This window comes from Neoarius graeffei, chromosome 10 (genome assembly GCF_027579695.1).
Source record: "Neoarius graeffei isolate fNeoGra1 chromosome 10, fNeoGra1.pri, whole genome shotgun sequence".
Lineage (NCBI taxonomy): Eukaryota > Metazoa > Chordata > Actinopteri > Siluriformes > Ariidae > Neoarius > Neoarius graeffei.
Genome location: NC_083578.1, coordinates 72,384,678 through 72,406,243, shown reverse-complemented (window position 1 = coordinate 72,406,243; position 21,566 = coordinate 72,384,678). Strand labels below are relative to the sequence as shown.

The 21,566-nt window shown below is 39.7% G+C and overlaps 1 protein-coding gene across 1 annotated transcript; it reads left to right on the top strand.

The window, feature by feature from the left end:
- Positions 1-328: 328 nt before the first annotated feature.
- Positions 329-8,395, top strand: scrt2 (scratch family zinc finger 2). Its single transcript, XM_060930878.1, has 2 exons — positions 329-518; positions 7,632-8,395. The coding sequence occupies exons 1-2, from the start codon at positions 329-331 to the stop codon at positions 8,393-8,395; spliced, it is 954 nt and encodes a 317-aa protein (XP_060786861.1).
- Positions 8,396-21,566: the final 13,171 nt, after the last annotated feature.

The following is a 21,566-nucleotide window of genomic DNA, read 5'->3' as shown; positions in this document are numbered from 1 at the left end:
ATGGGAGAGAGAGGGAGTGTATGCATGTGCGTGTGCGTGTGGTCCATACAGTAGAGCACACACACACACACACACACACATACACACAGCATCGCATCGTCCATCGTCTCTCTTCTTGCCTGCTCTCCATTTTCTTTATCTCCATCCCTCATTCTTTTACTCCCTTTCTTTTTTTCTTGGATCTTTTCTTTCTTTAAGTTGAACAGATTACACGGATACACGATTCAGCCTTTGCCGCTGCACTGCTTTTTGCTCCAGGAATCTTTTTTCCCCTAATTTTCCCCCCCTCTTCGACGTCCATGCGTAGTGCTTCCCGTGTGTGTGAATCATGCCCCGCTCCTTTCTGGTGAAGAAGATCAAGCTGGATGATTTCTCCTCGTCTCCTGTGGTGGCATCTAACCATCATCATCATCATCATCATCACCATCATCACCACCATAACCTGGATGAGTCCTTCACTTTCACTCGCTCCATCACGGACTCCGTAACCAGTTTGGGCATCCGGCTCAGTGAGAATGGTGAGTGTGTGCATGCAAGTGTGGGATATGTATCACTTTATGCAAGCGCATGCTCAATATCTTTATCTTGTCCCTGCTTTCGTTTGAACATCTGTAGCAGAGCAAAACCAGGATGAATTTCATGCTGATGATTTAATACTAAACCAGAGAAATATCACCAGATGTTCGCTAAAGCCTGGTGTTTTGTTGTTGTTTTAGGTTCCTGTATAATCCTTAAAACCTCTTTCACCTCATCCCCCTTTTCTCCCCCTCTCTCTTCCAAGCTCCTGCCATGGCTGTGGACTTTTGTGTGTTTTTTTTTTGACTCGGGTGATGTACAGACACAATCCAGGTCACGGAGTAGCGATTGGTTTATGTAAATAAGGCCATATGACTGGACTCTGGCATGTTGCTGATAACAGGCTTGTTTCGCTGTGACAGCTAATGCTAAGTGCTAAATCCTTTTTCTTAAGTGGACAGGCTCCTGTTGCTGCAAGCACAGAGATGCTGTTTGGATCAAAAGTGTCCTGGGGCATGATTGAATAATGCTTTTGTCCTTAGCTCATGTTGCCCTTGAGTTTCTACCGCCGTCCAGTCCGCCCCATATGGCATGTATATTATCATTCTCTCTCTCTCTCTCTCTCTCTCTCTCTCTCTCTCTCTCTCTCTCTCATTCTCTCTCCTCCCCCATCCTTCTTTCTAGCACATCTCTCTTCCTCTTTTTTTGCAGTCTGTCGCTCTCCATCCCCTCCTTTTGCAACATATGAAACCAAATGGGTGGGGGGGGTGGGGGGGGCAGGATTTCAGTCACTGACGCCACAAGAGACCTTCAAGTACAGTACAGAACAACCGAAAGGGAGGGGTGTGTGTGTGTGTGTGTGTGTGTGTGGGACATATGAAGGGAAGGAGAAAAAGGAGAATGCACAAAGCAGTAATCACATGATTAACAGTATGCACTGTAAATATACACACACACACCACAGACAGAGAGAGAGAGAGAGAGAGAGAGAGAGAGAGAGAAGGACAAATAGCATCACAGCTGAGGAAGCTGGAATCTTAAATACAAACATGCTGGACAAGGCAAAGATAAGCTGGGGACATTCTGTGCTCCTGGATGCTCTCTCTCTCTCTCTCTCTCTCTCCCCTGCTCTCGCTCTCACTCTCTATCTTTTGGGCAGATTTGGGCAGCAGATGTCCGGTCCCCTCTGTCGTGCTATGATGTGTTTTTTTTCCCCCCCAGAAATAAGCTGACAGGAGATTTAGACTGAGCAGGAGAAAGGGTCAGAAAGGAAGAAAGTGTTGCTTTCCCACCTGTTGCAAAAACAGCAAATTTAATCGTATCAGGGCCACAAGGTTTGATAACTCATTCTGTCTGGTTTCATGATGGCTTACAAAGTAAACTAGCTTTGCAAAATGTAGACACATTTATTCTAACATTCAACTTAATGATAACCTGTAGGCTTTCACACTGTGTAAGTAAATGATGTAAAAGACGATATAGCGAGGTCGTGTTTTCAAATCTGATTCTGAACGAAACTCGTGTCAACATTATAATGTTTAGATATGACATTTTTGTATCTGTAAGTAGTGTGCACACACTGGCTTCCAAAACTGCACATTCCTGCACTAAAATCTTGTTAATTTGCAACCCCCCCCCAAAAAAAACAAAACAAAACAGGAAAAACAGCTTTGCACTTGTGGGTGAGTGATTTTGCAATGCATCAGCACTACTCTTGAAGAGCCGCATGTCTATTACATCAAGAACAAAGACTTCATCATTACAGTACAACATTAATAGAGTATTACTTTACTTAGCATTCAAAATGCTCCAGTTTTGAAAGAAGCTGTCTAATTATTTTTTTGATTTTTATTATCACAAATGCTAGACGGTGAGAAAAGAAGAGAAACCACTTTACAGTTGATCTCAAAGTTAATCCATTAAACTGGTGCCTGTTTGAGGTTGGTGCTTTGAATAAGAGCATTTGGTAAATGCTGTGATGTAAATGCTATGAGAACTATAGTGAGTGTGTGTGTGTGTGTGTGTGGGGGTGTTAATTGGAGGACGGCACGTTTCTGGGGAACAATATTAAGTTATATCACATTCTTTCTTTTGTTTTTTGAAATGATGTAATTTTTAACATCAAGAAATTTGCTGCTAGTTTATTGTTTGTTGGTTTTGTTGGCCGATATAAACATGTCCATTTACGCAAGTCTCTGGTAGTGCTCGATTTCTTTTCTCAGATCCTCATAAACCATTAGGTTCGGAAGATCTGATTTCTGAGGTTTCAGTATTGGCAAGTTTGTTAATGGCCTTCTGACTCCATGCACAGCAGGAAGTAAAGGTGATGCTCTGATCGAAAGGGCAGAATGGTAGCCAGTTACAGGCATCACGCAGAGGCAGAAGCCTTAAAACATAGGTTCTGGTTTGTATTGCACGATTGACTGACATACAATCACAGCTATTTTGATCATCCCTCCGAGCCTCTTTTTTGTTTGTTTTTTGTTTGTTATTATATATATATTAAAAAGTGTTAGACGTCACAGTTTAGCAGAACATCTTAACCAGGCCAACACAGACCTGTTGCAGTCTGAAAGGCTTCAGATTCATAACCTACTGCTTAATCAGCTATTATAAGAAATGCTAGATATCAGGTACATGTTTACGTTTTTACTTTTTTCTTTCAATTTTGATTTGATGGAACTAACCAACTATGTTGTTGTGAAGATAAGAAGACACAATGTTTCTGAGTGCTACCTTATTTTATAATAAAAAAAAATGGGTTGGTATCTTCAATCAAGGGTCCCTTTGATACCCTAAATTTGCATCTCTCTCCTGGAAATGTGGATCTAGTTTATCTTTAAGAGCATTTAAGATAACATAAATGGTCCACAATTAGAGTAAATCTATACTTTTTTCGAGTAAAACTATAAAGGTACCCTGCATGCACTTGTCTAAGTAAAAGATACACGTGAAAGTTACAAAACCTGCAAATTACAATTTAGTATGCATTTTCTTGAGAGTGCAGCTACTTCTACACTAAATGGTATCTAAAAATATTATGATAACAATAAGAATGAACAGAAGCCATTTTGCTAACAGTGGTAGTACAAATTGTTACTCTCACTCAGGATCTTTCTACTTTATTATTATTATTATTATTATTATTATTATTATTATTATTATTATTATTATTATAGCGTTTTTTAGGATGCTATTTCTCCTAAAAAACCCTCTCTCTCTCCCTCAGTTTTCAACCAATCATCATGAAATTTCACATGCAGAATACCACTGGGCTGAATTAAGTTACTATGACTTTTGGTGCTGATCTGGATCACCAAACTGGAATTATCCATAAAAAAAAACCCGGGCTTTTTTCCTCACTAAGCATCATTCTTTATCTCTTACCGTTCCGGATCTTTAGGGTAAGGTGACCAGACGTCCCAGTTTGTTAGAGCTAGCGCAACTCACTGTGACTTTAGTCACAGTATCTATCTAGTTCATTTACTTATTTCATTTAACAGATAACTCTAGACAGTCTACATAGCAAAGTATTGTGGTATATATGAATTAGTTACATTGATAGAGGTAAAAATTCATTCTTCATACTTCTGTGTTTCTGTTTGCCTGATTCAAATGCTATCTTTCGGATTATCATGTGCAGGGCTGTGCTGTTTTTTTTTTTTATCATGCGTAAGCACCTTAAGCACCTTAAAGCTCGCTGAGCTTGCCTTCCTCTACAGACACTGCTTCTGGAATTGCTGTGCAGTGAAAAGGCCGCTGGAGTGCAGGGCATTAAAAGCACTCTAATTGTGCGTCTAATAATGATCCTGGTCCTTCAAGGTACTTCAACATGCTTACAGCAGCAAGACAGGTGATGTGGTGACCCTTGACGGACAATAACAGAAATTTCCTCCTCCTCCGCCTAACGTTTGCTCTTCTCTTTGACTCTAACTCAGTTAGCGAGGCCTGTCATGTGTCTCCTTATTCTCTGGCACTTTTGCTTTGCTTAGTGCACGACCAGTTGCACTGCTTTTTACAGCAGATAGCCTATCGATCAGCACGGAAACGGTGAATTTCATTAACAGGCAGTCAATACTTCATTTCTCTCGGTTTGCTGCGTTCAGGGGGCTGGTGGAATGGCTTTTCCCCTACACTGTCTAGTTCTCATGTTAAATGTGATAGAGGATTTCTCACCCAGTGTGCGACGCGATAGCTATTAGGTTAAAAACATCGAGACGAACGGCTGCCACTCCGGCGCGGATATAATGTGGCTGAAATGATTTAAAAGACCCAGCAGCTGCCAGGAAACCTTTTAGCAGCACCCGACTGTCTCTCTCTCTTTCTCTCTCGCTATGTCTCTCTCTGTCTGTGTCTCTGAATGATGTGCCAGGGGTCAGTCATTTATCTAGCAGTGAACAAGTACAAAAAAGCGGTTGCTTTGCGTTGAAAGAGCAGTCAATATGTCTGGCTTCAGAATTGCTTTATTAATATTACTCTGAGCACTGACTCTACTTGAATTTCTGACTGTATTTCAAACAGGACTAATATGAGGCTGGAAGTGAGGAGAAGAATGATGGAGCCTGGGGCATAATACAAGCCCTAGCACTGATTTCTTATCATGGAATAATGGAGATGGAAATTAAGTACACAAACACTTACCCACAGAGGCCATTTGATAATCTTATCAAAGAAATTTAGCTAATCAATAAGATTATTTCATCTAAGAGAGAGAGAGAGAGAGAGAAATTGTCTGTACTCCCAATACAATTACACCACTTAATAAGTCATTATCTTGGTGTTAAGACCCTTTGTAACATACACACATTCACTTCAGCACATAATTAGACACTCAGTAAAGGGATTTTATGTACCTGTACGCTAAAATAAGGAGACTGCAGATAGTAGGCTGGAATTACATAATAATAATAATAATAATAATAATAATAATAATAATAATAATAGAGAGAACATGGGGCAGGAGAACCACAACAATAGGTCACAGGTGCTCTTGGGCTCATCAAGAAGGGGATGGAAAAATACACCAGCAAAATTGCCGGGAACATCATAATAGAAGATCTTCAGAAGCTTGTCCTCCTTAGAACTGCTCACATACTCAGGAGAACCCTGTTCACGCCCTTATGATTGCCTTAAGTTCAAAGGATGAGCTCAGCTCCATAAGAGAAAAGAGCTGGGCTTCAAGGAAAATAATAATAATAATAATAATAATAATAATAATAATAATAATAATATAGCCCTGCAATGACCTGGCGACTTGTCCAGGGTGTACCCCGCCTCTCGCCTATAGCCAGCTGGGATAGGCTCCAGCTTGCCTATGACCCTGCACAGGATAAGCTGCTACAGATAATGGATGGATGGATAATAATAATCTATTAATTAATTAAAACTGGTGTCACTATTTAAATAATATTGACTGGTATTGGCATGTTTCCATTTCCGGTTGAGAGTACGCTGTGCGCATTCTGGCTGCCGCTTCTCACCGGCGCTTTTTATTTTATTTTCCCTTTTGTTTTTCTTTTTTGTGGTTGTATAGTTTGATGTTTGTTTTTTTGTCTTTGTTTGAGTGTTTTGTCTGCTGGTTGGGGTTTAGCTCCAGACCCAGTTTTGGGTGTTGGTTCCCTCCAGGCCTTGGTTCGCCATGGGTGATGCCTGTGCTCCTCACTATGGACTGCAGTGAGCTTGTTGCTTTTTTAACATTGTGGTTGTCCAGCGCTCTGTGCGGCGGTGCTTTTGTGCGTGGTGCGGTGTTCTGAGCGATGTTGCCCGGTGGCATCGCGGCAGCCATGCAGGTGGTTTGGGACATACCAGCGCTTTGCGTGGCAGTGCTTCTGTGCTCGCTTTGTGGATCCATGGTGCAGTGTTCTGAGCGATGTTGCCCGGTGGTGTCGCGGCAGCTGTGCAGGCGGTGTGGGACATATTTTCGGGCACCTTTTGGTGGGACTGTGGTAGCTATGCCATTGGAATGACATCCTGACCTTCTATTGGTGGACTTTTTTTTTTCTTCTTCCCCCTAATTTTAAAGTGACCTTGGGTAGGAGAAAGGTGCTATATAAATGTAACTGATAATAATAATAATAATAATAATAATAATAATAATAATAATAATAATAATTATTATTATTATTATTATTATTATTATTATTATTATTGAGTGGTGTATCAGATATATTCCATTCAGCTAGCATGATATTGAATGAGTTGAAGAAGAGTTCAGTATCATGCTGGCTGAATGGAATATATCTGATATACCAGTCAATGCCAGCCAATATTATTATTATTATTATTATTATTATTATTATTATTATTATTATTATTATACATTCCTTTTGGGTGTTCAACGCATCTTTCTCCTTCAAAGTTCTCTCAAAATCTTACGTATTTAACGAAGCAAACCTGGCAGCCATGTTTGTTTACAAATTGTCACAGTCTCTTGCTAGTGCAGAAGGTTTACGTCGCTGATGTGTAACGTCATGTTGTCTTGACAACCATGCAATATTGCAAACCATATTCAATGCTCATTTTCAATTGGGTAGAGTGATGTAATATATGTAGGATGAGGAATATGCTAACAATATTGCATGCTTTCGAACCAAATGAATGAAATCCGCTAGAAGGGAATAGAACCCATGTTTTTATTCCATCGAAAACGTGTCCTGTATGTATAATAATACACAACAGAACAATAAATGAATGCATTAATATCATGTCAGTGTAATAATTATACAACTGATTAGTTTGAATAATTATACTTTGATTTATTCATCAGTGATAAAGGTACATTAGCATTAAAGTTTGTGTGAGTAATTTATAAGTCAAAACACTTTCTGACGTTTTGGTCTCTGTGACTCCCTGGATTCTGTAAATGAAAGAAAAAGCTTATGTGGACCAACAACATCCAATCAATCAGGATTAGGAAGAGTTTCCGCTTGCCTGTCAATCATATGTCCAACCAAATAAGGAAGCTGGGGACTTGAACTAGTTTTAAGGTGTTCTAGCATAGATGTGTTTTCGGGGCTGGATTTGTTAAAGTTACAAGTTTTGAGACAACAAACTCCAGACCAGAATTGTTGACCGTACCTTTATGCCTGAGTGCATCTCCTGTCTTCTTTTCCCAGGCTACATCCAGGACTACATCAGTCCATCAGCATATCAGGGTGAGAAGAAGCTTAGCTCGGCTGTGTCTGACCCACTCTACGCTCCGGTAAACAGTGGAGGAGAGGAGTACTGTGAGCCAGACTTGGAGCATCCAGACAGCCCTCAGTCCGGCTTGACGGCCCGCGGCTACTACAGCGGTGAATCGGAAAGCCAGAGCGATGGCTACACGGCAGACGGCTTCTTCATCTCAGATGGTCGTTCACGCAGGAGAGGCGAGGCCAAAGAGGCACGCAAAGGAAGTGTGGAAGCAAAGGAGTCGGGCGCGAGACACACATGTAACGAGTGCGGCAAGACATACGCCACATCATCCAACCTGAGCCGCCACAAGCAGACGCATCGCAGCCTGGACAGCAAGATGGCACGCAAGTGTCCAACGTGTGGCAAGGTGTATGTGTCCATGCCAGCACTGGCCATGCACGTGCTCACGCACGACCTCAAGCACAAGTGCAGTGTGTGCAGCAAGGCGTTCAGCCGCCCATGGCTGCTGCAGGGCCACATGCGCTCACACACTGGTGAGAAGCCATTTGCATGCGCCCACTGTGGCAAGGCCTTCGCTGATCGCTCCAACCTGCGCGCCCACATGCAGACACACTCTGCCTTCAAGCACTACCGCTGCAAGCGCTGCCACAAGACCTTTGCGCTCAAGTCGTATCTGAACAAGCACTATGAGTCAGCCTGCTTCAAGGGCTCTGGAGATGAGGATGAGTCCGGCTCGGAGAATTGAGCACCACGCAGCAAGGAAATGGATGAGAAGGGAAAAAAATTCTACATTTAATTAATCCTTCACTAAGCCCTTACACACACACACACACACACACACACACACACACACACACACACACACACACACACACAGAAACAAATGCGCCTTTTCCCTTCCTTTTTTAGAAAGCAATATTTTCGCTGAGATTACTTTGGGGAAGAAAAAGCAAAACAATAATGAGAAGACAATAATGAACCAATGCTGGATTTTTCTTCACTCTTATTGCTAACTGTCCATAAATACATGGCAACATTCTCTCTCTCTCACACACACACACACACACACACACACACACACACACACACACACACACACACACACACACACTTATTATGAGGCCTGGCATGTGAATTTTTATCATAATAAGAATAATAATAACAACAACAATAATAATAATAATAATAATAACAACAACGATAGTAATACTATTTAGATTCCTGATATTTTATAGGAAATCATATGAAAACAAAACAAAAACAAAAAAGGACAACAGTGTTCCTTCTTTTTTTAGAAACGAACAAAAAATGACCTCATGTATTTTTATGCTGCTTTTTTGTTTTGCTAAGAGCTGAATTCTTTTGCAACTGCCAACTTTTATGACAATGTCAATAATGACAGTATTTGCAAAAAAAAAGGCCACTAAAAAGTTGAAACCTTTTTTTTTCCACCACTCTTTAGTAATTTCAATTTACCAGGTGTTATTTTTCTATTACAGTCCCAATCTCCAGCATTTTATTTATTGTCTTTTGTTGTGCCAATCAACCCGATATTACATCGAAGAGCGATCTTTGGGAATGTGAGTGTTTTGTGGACTTTTCACAATAGTGTTTTTCTCACCATGCGCCGATATCAAGGACTAAACAAGGCAGGTGTAACTTAAAGACACTTCCCGTGTAAAACCCGTTGCATTCAGTCCTGTTTAACAGGATGCAATATCTCAGTAGATGAATCATTCTCACAATACACGGTGACTCTAATGAGGAACTGTAGAAGCAATCTCAATCCACAATGCAGGTCTTCCTCTGCCATTTTGGCTCAAACTGACTCTTCAAGTGTTCCCTCTACCTGGAAATACTTCACCCCACTTCCAGTCTAGCTATTACCTCACTAAGAGGCAGGTGCGACCTCTGACCCGTCCATCCCAAACTCACTGTCTGTCATTCACCTCTGTCAAAACAGTGACCTCATTTCTTACCGCATCAGTATTATTTAATTTATGTATTTATTCATATACTATTTATTCATTTATTTATGTTTTTCTTATTTATTGGTGTTATTTATTTAATTTATTCATCTGTGTATTTGGAATACTAAATACCGCCATTGACCTTGTAAGATGCTGCTCTTGAAAGAAAAATGTTTATATGCATGATGAAACTGTAGGAAAGAAAAAGTCCATGCGACTTATAGATTTTTTTTTTAAATCTTTTAAATTTTTTTTAAAGAGGAACAATGTACAGCATTTGAGAAGTTGGAATGATACTTTGTTTCACAGGCAATAATTCTTCCTCAGCACGGCGATGGACTTGTATAATCATAGCTGTCCTGTCTGCAGACCACTTAGGGCAATAAATGAACGAGCCTGAACACAAACCACAAAGTCATCCACCATCTCGTTGTTGTCATTTTTTATTTGGGACAAATTAGCTTTGGGTTGGGAAAATCATCCCTCAGTGATGCCTGGGCACACACTGCACCCTAATAGGAGCAACACTTCATCCATAAACATTACTCATTTCATCTCCAGTGTAAAATAAATCACTATTAAACAAGTCATTTTTATTTTTAAGCTTGTAGTGACTAGTAATGCTTTTAACAGCAAAATATGAGGTAGTTATTTTTTTTCCTGGTTTATCAGCCAGGAATATCACCGAATTAACTCTGAATTAACCCTGATGTTAGGCGTATCAGGTGAAAATTCAAATTCAATCCAAATGGCTTGAAATGGCTCTTGTTGAATTCAGAGTTGAATGCAGAACAACATACTTTTTACAGAATTAAAATATGTTTATCTGTTCTTGAGATATTGCAAATCAAATATTAAAAAAGGCTTAATTTTTAGAAAAATTATGTAATATTATGTATTAGGATCACATGGTCTAAAACAGGCCTCATTAATGAATGACATCAAATGTTTTTTCTTAATAACTTTTCTATTTTTCAAGATATTTACATGGAAATTGGCAGGCAGATGGATGATTGTATACTGAAAACAATGTTTGAAAAATGAGCAAAATTAAATTATGCAAATGAGCATTTAATTAGTATTAATTATGCTAATTAGGTTAACATTAAATCAGTACACTCAATAAAAAAGTAATAAAAGATTATTTCTAATACCCTCTTTGTGCTCTGTAGGCCTTGGTATTTCTCAAAAGTAGGGCCTACTAGTGTTTATATTAAAGAATATAAGTGATAATATTCACAGGTTTCAAGGCGAACCTCGAAAAAACTGTGTGATCCACATCCAATAAACAATTCACATTAATTGAATTGAAATTGACACTTGCGTTTCTGACTTTCATATTTTTAAAAATATCATTCTGACCACTAATATCTCAATATGTGTCATCAAAACAGCTTCAGTTATATGCTAATAGTTATTTATTTACATGAATCAGTTTGATTTGAAAAATAAGTAGGTAAAGCTATGAAAACTCACTTCAAAGTCTCCCGTGAATCACAACATCAAAACTAGCAGATGGAAAATTTTGCTGAATACTTCATCAGAAACAGTGAGAGGGAGAGAACATCCCTATAAAAGTTATCTGATTGATATTCACAAGTAATCCAGTCAGAAACTGATCAGAAGAGAGAGTCTGACCGCTTTCCCCGACGTCATGTGAGCAGGGAGTGTACTCCGTTGTACCAAATTCATCCTGCTGTTACTCACAAAGTACTGAACAGATCATAACAAGATAAATTTATTTGGAAAGCAGAAATTAGGGTGGCACGGTGGTGTAGTGGTTAGCGCTGTTGCCTCACAGCAAGAAGGTCCGGGTTCAAGCCCCGTGGCTGGCGAAGGCCTTTCTGTGTGGGGTTTGCATGTTGTCTGCATGGGTTCCCTCTGGGTGCTCTGGTTTCCCCCACAGTCCAAAGACATGCAGGTTAGGTTAACTGGTGACTCTAAATTGAGTGTGAATGGTTGACTATGTGTCAGCCCTGTGATGACCTGGCGACTTGTCCAGGGTGTACCCTGCCTTTCTGTAGTCAGCTGGGATAGGCTCCAGCTTGCCTGTGACCCTGTAGAACATGATAAAGTGGCTAGAGATAATGAGATGAATGAAGCAGAAATTATACGCTTTTTAATGATAGTATTCATGATAGAAAATATTCAAGAGTTAAGCAATTACAGATTTGGAAACTTAGATGAGCATCTGCATGCACAATTTTCACAGCACGGCCAGCGAGTGTCTGATATTTCTACTGGTATATTTATGCTTTGACATTCAGTCAGATTAAATTATCACTATTAACCACGTGTAATGGCAATATACAGTATGATGCTCCAACACTACAGTACCTGATCATGATAATGAAGATATCTTGACTAGAAGTGTTGAACCAAATTTGTAAAAATCCAGTCCATAAAATTCCAGAAAAGTAGCTAATATGACTGAATGTCATTGTGATGACTGTTACCTTATAATATAACCATTAATGATCAGTTTAGGGCGATAACTAAGACAATTCAAACTGGATGTTTTGTTTTGTAGTGGTGCTTCACATGACTAACTTTTGACTAGTGCCACAGACCCTGAACAGATGGGACACATCCAATCCAATTGTCTTTAAACGTTATATATTCAGTGTCTATTTTTTTTTCAAACATGCCACATTGTCAGGTTGCTAATCAAACTAGGAGAGGGTAAATAACATGACACATGAAGTGTGTGAAATAATCGGCGGCAATGTGTCTAGCCCTGGAGCTAAACTCTGGTCTGATGAGCTGCCTCCAGCAAAATCATTTACATTCATGCATGCGATCTGAACAATGGGTTCTGCTCCAGTATTTGTTCCAGTACTCACTTCAGTCTGCTCAAATACTTTGCCTGGTCCACATCCAAAGTGCAGCTTGCGAGTTTTGAATGCCTACCCGAATAGAAAAGTCACACAAATGTTTCATGTGAATTTTTACACATTGTTAGACACATGGACACATCAGAAGTCATGTTTCACACAGTTTTCGCATATATAGTGCTGTACAAAAGTCTTAGGCACATGTAAAGAAATGCTGTAGACCAAAAATGGCTTTAAAAAATAATGAAATGAAATATTTCAACATGGGATAGGTTCCAGCTTGCCTGCGACCCTGTACAGGATAAGCGGCTACAGATAATGGATGGATGGATGGATGGATGGATGGATGTTTCAACATAAAAAAATACAGCAAACAACAGTAAGCCATAATAAATGAAACAAAGTCAATATTGGGTGTGAGACAAACCTTTGCTTTTAAATAAATAGTAGTCTCAGGTACAATGCGTGCAGTTTTATAAGGAAATGAGCTGTAGGTTTTACTGAGCATCTTGCAGAACAAGCCACAGTTCTTCTGGACACTTTGACTGTCACACTTGTTTCTTCATTTTGCACCAAAACCCAGCAGCCTTCATTATGTTATCTTTTTTAATCTGAAAAGTGGGCTCATGTGTAATATGCTGCTCAGATATAAACTTTTTTTTCCCCTGTAACATTTAATTTTGTCCTGGAAAATGAATGTTTGGAACTCTAAAATGTTTTTGTACTGACTCGATAATGTAGAAGTCATCAAATAGAAATCTATAACAAAGTTTGCATGAATAAAAATTAAAAAATAGGATGCCTGAGACTTTTGTACAGTACTGTAGGTCATAGGGTTTCAATTTTCCACATATGATTCGTTTAATTTGTCCCGTGTAGGTCATGTGGTTTTATTTTAAAAAAAAAGATTTTTTTTTGTAAAGTGACTTCCAAAAAAATAAGTGAAACTTACTCCAAATAATTTATGAAACCTTGCAGACATGGTTAGAAAAAAATCTATCAAAGAGTCAACATTTTTAGATTTAATGATCCGAACACTAAAACTGAACACAGGGCTGCCGCAAAGGCATTTAATATCTTTAATAACATTGATGCTGACCATTCAGTGTGTACAAGATTAAAGGATAAATAGTCTCAGTTATAGCTCGGTCATTATGATCATTTTCAGTGTGTACTGAATGTATCATCATTTACCCCAATCAACGTCCTGCCTTTGAAGTCAGGCTGCTGAAAATGAGCGACGAAACAACAACAATTATCAAGATTACCTTCATCCATGGCACATTTAGGCCACACTTTTATCTGCGCTGCAGATGGAAGAGGCAAATCAGAGCAGGTCTCTAAATGAAGTGGGTCAGGGAATGGAGATTTGTTCGAAGGATAGTGATGCTATGTTTAATGGCTTCTCTTGCAGAAAGAGGGAACCTGACAGGACAGAGAAAGCTGCAGGCTAATAATTGAGCATTACAGCGAGGTCTGTGCGTGTACCTAGCTTTCAGCTGTTTTAAGTGTGCTAAAAATAAAACCTTGTGGAAAGAAAGACACATATACTGTCTCATTACTGTATGTCCTCCTCATCAATGTTGATGCCTCTGTGCTGGGATGTGAAGTGTAGCTTCTAGACAGGCAGCGTTTGACGTTGGGTCAGGAACGTGGTTCAAAGCGAATATCTGTCACTGGTGACAGGGTGAAGTAAACAGAACAGTAATGACGTGCAGCAGTGAGACACGGTTTTGTTCAAATGCTGTGATGTCGACATAGAGTGTAGTGTTAGGAGTGTGTGGTGTTATTATTCCTTTTCTGGACGTTCCAGATTAGAGCTCAGCACAGTAAATGAGGGGGTCTTAAATGAGTATTCTCCTTTTCGTTTCTATCTCTCTGTAGTTTTATCCCCTCATTCGTTTTTGCTGGCTGTCATTCTCTTCCATGCTTCCTCTCTCTCAGGGTGAACAGGTGCTAGTGGACAGGCGGGGAGACAGAGAGAGTAATTGAGGCTGAGTCTGACCTTGATGAAGAAGGTCGAGCCACCAGCAGGCGATTGCACCGTCAGCACTTTGCATATTCTAAATCGGACGACACAATATCCGTAATAGTGGAAACCCACTGAGAATCAGAGATGAGCTTCTCTGCCCATCCCCTCACCTCCTACACTCTCATCCTCCATTCTCTCAATCCATCCATCCGCCCGCCCACGCATCCATGACCTCTCCCTTTAACAATTGACTTTCATTGTCCTAAAATCAGCGCAGTTCAAGTCTGCAAGTGCAGCAACACAGACAGCATGTAGACACTTTTCCTGCTCGCAGCTTCTCAGCCCAGTTCATTAGCCACCAATGCATCATGTCTGTGAATGAGTCATTATTTTTCATCTTTCGCTCATTTGTCTTTTTCTCTGATTTTTTTTCTCTTCTTGCATACAAGCTTTCAAACTTAAAGCCTAAGATTAAAAGCAATGATAAAACCACTGAATAATGAATCGTTTTATTATGCAAAGCCCTTAGTAACACGAATAACCGCCTTTACAAGGACATTTGAAGATTTATGACTAGCTTTACCTCTCTATTTTGCTTTGCAATCAAACGATAAACCATTTTTATTCTATGTCAAACAATGTCAGTGTTATTAAGATGGGGAATCTGGTCAACATGTTGTCCAAAGGTCACAGTTAGCTGTTAAGGACTATCACCAGAGAATTTCATTTCATGGAAAAAAAAAATTGTTCCTCTCTGATGAACTTGTAAATATGTTTGTAAATATGTTACAGCAATAATATGACACTGCATGTGAAAAAAAATCTGATCCTTTTGCTTTTCCTCTTTTCGTAGAATTTTTTTTCATTGTATAAACTGGTACCAGTAAAAGCCTGGACAGAAAACACAAAATCAGGGACACGCCTTCTTTAGCTAATTATCTGCTGTCGGCTGCGTTGACCAGTTGTTGTCAACATGGGATCATTCTCTGTATTAGCAGATCTGTTGATGTTCTCTCTCTTTCTGTTTTTTTTCCCTTCTGTCTTTTGTCTAAGTGCCCAGCTTGGCTGCGCAGTAATGAAAAGTGCCAAAAAAAAGTATAATTTCCATAACAAAAGCCTTCGACTTATGGCGGCCTTCTCACAAGCCTCCATATGGTCCTCAAGCGACAGAATTTAGATTTTCACTCTTCTTTCTGACTCTCCCCACACTCTCTTATTCTCTTCATTTTTTTAAACATGGGGAAAAATGTTAAGCCATGACCGAGAATGAGTGGTTTTGATTTTTTCTTATTTTTCTTTGTACCACTATTATTAGAAGTGGGGATAATACTGGTGATGACGATGATGATAATGACAATAATAAAACCAATAGCACAAACAATCTAAAGGGTTTTGTCATTATGTTTGTAGTTTCAAACTTGTGTTACATTTACTTGACTTATTTTATGGTATATATATATATATATATATATATATATATATATATATATATATATATATATCAGTATACAGCTATTTAATATTATTGCTACTTTGTGCATTTTTTATTTTGCACTTTTGTCTTTATAACTGAACTGCACATTGCTCTTGATACACTGCAAAGCTGGAACTACTGAATAAAACACTTTGGATTGTGCTGGTACTGGCAAATGAAGTGGAGCTACTGTTATCACCCTAAATATTTTTAAATAGCAACAAATCCTGATGTCTTTTATTCCTCTTATACTGAAGCAGTTAGACAATTATTACACATTCAGAGTTACATTTAATTTTGTGGAACATCCATGAAAAAAAAAGCTCATGTCATTACTTACATTATAGCAGCTATAAACATGTTTCTGATTTCAGCCTCCAATTCTATCTCTTGAAATAATAATAATAATAAAAACACATCTTGTCATGTTACAGAGAACCCAGACAGCTAAATAAAAATCTCCTCAAAGACAACTGCACCATACTACAGACAATAAACATATTACAGATATTTTTTATGTGGTGTGTGTGGTATACATGTCCCTGTGTAAGTTTGATGTATTAGACTGAGCACATTAATATAAACCTCGAAGCTGGAGCTATGGTCAGAGCTGCTGTTGTTGAAAATAAACCCCGCCTTCTGACCAAACAGAATCAACAGCATTGTAGTATAATTAAATAATATTGACTGGCTTTGAGTGGTCTATCAGATACAGTGGTGCTTGAAAGTTTATGAATCCTTTAGAATTTTCTATATTTCTGCATAAATATGACCTAAAACATCATCAGATTTTCACACAAGTCCTAAAAGTAGATAGAGAACCCAGTTAAACAAATGAGGCAAAAATATTATACTTGGTCATTTATTTATTGAGGAAAATGACCCAATATTGCATATCTGTGAGTGGCAAAAGTATGTGAACCTCTTGGATTAGCAGTTCATTTGAAGGTGAAATTAGAGTTAGATGTTTTCAATCAATGGGATGACAATCAGGTGTGAGTGGGCACCCTGTTTTATTTAAAGAACAGGGATCTATCAAAGTCTGATCTTCACAACACATGTTTGTGGAAGTGTATCATGGCACGAACAAAGGAGATTTCTGAGGACCTCAGAAAAAGTGTTGTTGATGCTCATCAGGCTGGAAAAGGTTACAAAACCATCTCTAAAGAGTTTGGACTCCAGCAATCCACAGTCAGACAGATTGTGTAGAAATGGAGGAAATTCAAGACCATTGTTACCCTCCCCAGGAGTAGTCAACCAACAAAGATCACTCCAAGAGCAAGGCCTGTAATAGTCGGCGAGGTCACAAAGGACCCCAGGGTAACTTCTAAGCAACTGAAGGCCTCTCTCACATTGACTAATGTTTATGTTTATGAGTCCACCATCAAGAGAACACTGAACAACAATGGTGTGCATGGCAGGGTTACAAGGAGAAAGCCACTGCTCTCCAAAAAGAACATTGCTGCTCATCTGCAGTTTGCTAAAGATCATGTGGACAAGCCAGAAGGCTATTGGAAAAATGTTTTGTGGACAGATGAGACCAAAATAGAACTTTTTGGTTTAAATGAGAAGCGATATGTTTGGGGAAAGGAAAACACTGCATTCCAACATAAGACCCTTATCCCATCTGTGAAACATGGTGGTGGTAGTATCATGGTTTGGGCCTGTTTTGCTGCATCTGGGCCAGGACGGCTTGCCATCATTGATGGAAAAATGAATTCTAAATTATACCAGCAAATTCTAAAGGAAAATGTCAAGATGAACTGAATCTCAAGAGAAGGTGGGTCATGCAGCAAAACAACGACCCTAAGCACACAAGTCGTTCTACCAAAGAATGGTTAAAGAAGAATAAAGTTAATGCTTTAGAATGGCCAAGTCAAAGTCCTGACCTTAATCCAATCAAAATGTTGTGGAAGGACCTGAAACCCACCAACATCCCAGAGCTGAAGCCGTTCTGTATGGAGGAATTGGCTAAAATTCCTCCAAGCCGCTATGCAGGACTGATCAACAGTTACCGGAAACGTTTAGTTGCAGTTATTGCTGCACAAGGGGGTCACACCAGATACTGAAAGCAAAGGTTCACATACTTTTGCCACTCACAGATATGTAATATTGGATCATTGTCCTCAATAAATAAATGACCAAGTACAACCCTGATTCCAAAAAAGTTGGGACAAAGCACAAATTGTAAATAAAAACAGAATGCAATGATGTGGAAGTTTCAAAATTCCATATTTTATTCAGAATAGAACATAGATAACATATCAAATGTTTAAACTGAGAAAATGTATCATTTAAAGAGAAAAATTAGGTGATTTTTAAATTTCATGACAACAACACATCTCAAAAAAGTTGGGACAAGGCCATGTTTACCACTGTGAGACATCCCCTTTTCTCTTTACAACAGTCTGTAAACGTCTGGGGACTGAGGAGACAAGTTGCTCAAGTTAAGGGATAGGAATGTTAACCCATTCTTGTCTAATGTAGGATTCTAGTTGCTCAACTGTCTTAGGTCTATTTTGTCGTATCTTCCGTTTTATGATGCGCCAAATGTTTTCTATGGGTGAAAGATCTGGACTGCAGGCTGGCCAGTTCAGTACCCGGACCCTTCTTCGACGCAGCCATGATGCCGTAATTGATGCAGTATGTGGTTTGGCATTGTCATGTTGGAAAATGCAAGGTCTTCCCTGAAAGAGACGTCATCTGGATGGGAGCATATGTTGCTCTAGAACCTGGATATACCTTTCAGCATCGATGGTGTCTTTCCAGATGTGTAAGCTGCCCATGCCACACGCACTAATGCAACCCCATACCATCAGAGATGCAGGCTTCTGAACTGAGCGCTGATAACAACTTGGGTCGTCCTTCTCCTCTTTAGTCCGATGACACGGCGTCCCTGATTTCCATAAAGAACTTCAAATTTTGATTCATCTGACCACAGAACAGTTTTCCACTTTGCCACAGTCCATTTTAAATGAGCCTTGGCCCAGAGAAGACGTCTGCGCTTCTGGATCATGTTTAGATACGGCTTCTTCTTTGAACTATAGAGTTTTAGCTGGCAACGGCAGATGGCACGGTGAATTGTGTTCACAGATAATGTTCTCTGGAAATATTCCTGAGCCCATTTTGTGATTTCCAATACAGAAGCATGCCTGTATGTGATGCAGTGCCGTCTAAGGGCCTGAAGATCACAGGCACCCAGTATGGTTTTCCGGCCTTGACCCTTACGCGCAGAGATTCTTCCAGATTCTCTGAATCTTTTGATGATATTATGCACTGTAGATGATGATATGTTCAAACTCTTTGCAATTTTACACTGTCGAACTCCTTTCTGATATTGCTCCACTATTTGTCAGCGCAGAATTAGGGGGATTGGTGATCCTCTTCCCATCTTTACTTCTGAGAGCCGCTGCCACTCCAAGATGCTCTTTTTATACCCAGTCATGTTAATGACCTATTGCCAATTGACCTAATGAGTTGCAATTTGGTCCTCCAGCTGTTCCTTTTTTGTACCTTTTACTTTTCCAGCCTCTTATTGCCCCTGTCCCAACTTTTTGAGATGTGTTGCTGTCATGAAATTTCAAATGAGCCAATATTTGGCATGAAATTTCAAAATGTCTCACTTTCGACATTTGATATGTTGTCTATGTTCAATTGTGAATACAATGCACGGGCGATTGCTCTAAGACAACGACGGAGGCTCAGCCTCCTCTAAAAATGACGAACATCGTGTAGGATGAATTGCGCTAGGCTTATGTTATAGCCAACCTCATAACATTGCTATTTCAGATCCAGAATCATAGAAATATAGGTGCTCAACCCAACTATAGCGCGAAATCATTCCGTTATAACTTTCCCCAGTTCGCCTAATGTGCGCGAGTTTTTCCCCCTTGTGACAACGCGATGCAGCCCAGCCTCAGTGGATTGGGAGCTATGCGCTTGTCAATCTCAAAATGCAAGACGGTTATTGGACAAATACTGCGAAAACGCCCGCCCACGGAGTCTCACGGACTCCCAGCCTCAGTGGACTTCGACGGCATTTGGGAGCTATGTGCTTGTCAATCTCAAAATGCAAGATGGTTATTGGACAAATACTGCGAAAATGCCCACCCACGGACTCCCAGCCTCACAGTGGGAGGGACATGGCAGTTTCCATGAGGAGACTGGTGATTGGTGAAAGCGTCTGGATATTTTCTTTGATTGACAGCTCGTTTCAACTATAGACAGGCAGCGGTGAATTTCAGTTCAGTCCCATGCGGATTCGCAAGTGCTGTGGTGTATTGTAAGAGATCAGCTTACATTTCGATTTCATTCATTACATACAGTTTCTACCAGCTTTTTTAGTTTGTATATATTTTCATTGTAAATAAAGTGTAAATATAGTGTTGTCAAGTTTGCTATCTTAGTTCCAGAAATTTCGTTTATTTGAGTGACTGAGCTTGAACTTGAGGGGGCTAGTCAGCTAGCAAGAAAGCTGCGCACGGATGCCAAGCATTGCTGATTTAATTTTGGCGAAGCCATTTGCCAGTCTTCCTTTCGAGGAAAAAATTTAAATTAAAGCGCAGGGTAGACCAACGCCTCAAATTGACTTGGTGAAAAAGGTAGGGAATAATACTCGTTCCTTTCAGCTCTCCTGGTACGAGAAAGTGAATTGGCTAACAGCAAGTGACCCACATCAACAACAGTAAATAGGCTACTTTAGTAATGGACGGACCAAAAATATAGAATCTATTTAAAATGTTTATGCTGAGTATACTATATTGGAATATATATTTTTCTGGATATGAATTAAACACAGCTACAATTTGGAAAACATTTTTAAACAAAAACACAGCTGAGAACATTTCACACTACAGACCTGGATTAAAAGTGAAGGGTAATCAAAATTGTCAATAAAACATTTCTCAGTCAAAATAAGTAAAATATAGGGAAAGTGTCATTGAATGAAATGTGTGGCACCCAGCTCTATGTTTTGCTCCCCAAGGTCAGTGCTTGTGCCTATTCCAGAACACTCTGCTGTTACTGCTGAGGTTCCTGACAAAGAGCTGCTTTCAATAATGATCAATTTTTAAACAACATGCCACAATTTTAAAATATAAAATGTTAAAATATACCCCCCCACAACCATCATGTATATTGGACAGTAGGCTAATGGGCCAAAAGAACCTGTTATTTCACAGTTTGTGACCCTGCCAACAATCAGCCAGATCAGAGGCAAGAGTATGGGCAAAATTGATGTGTTTTTTCTTTTAAAATCTGGAAATATCGTAACCGACCAGCCTCCCGTTTGAAAGACTACCAGCCGCCACTGATACAATGCCAGTTTTTGAGATTTGTAAATTATTGCATTCCGTTTTTATTTACAATTTGTATTTTGTCCCAACTTTTTTGGAATCTCATCTCATCTCATTATCTCTAGCCGCTTTATCCTGTTCTACAGGGTTGCAGGCAACCTGGAGCCTATCCCAGCTGACTACGGGCGAAAGGCGGGGTACACCCTGGACAAGTCACCAGGTCATCACAGGGCCGACACATAGACACAGACAACCATTCACACTCATGGTCAATTTAGAGTTACCAGTTAACCTAACCTGCATGTCTTTGGACTGTGGGGGAAACCGGAGCACCCGGAGGGAACCCACGTGGACACGGGGAGAACATGCAAA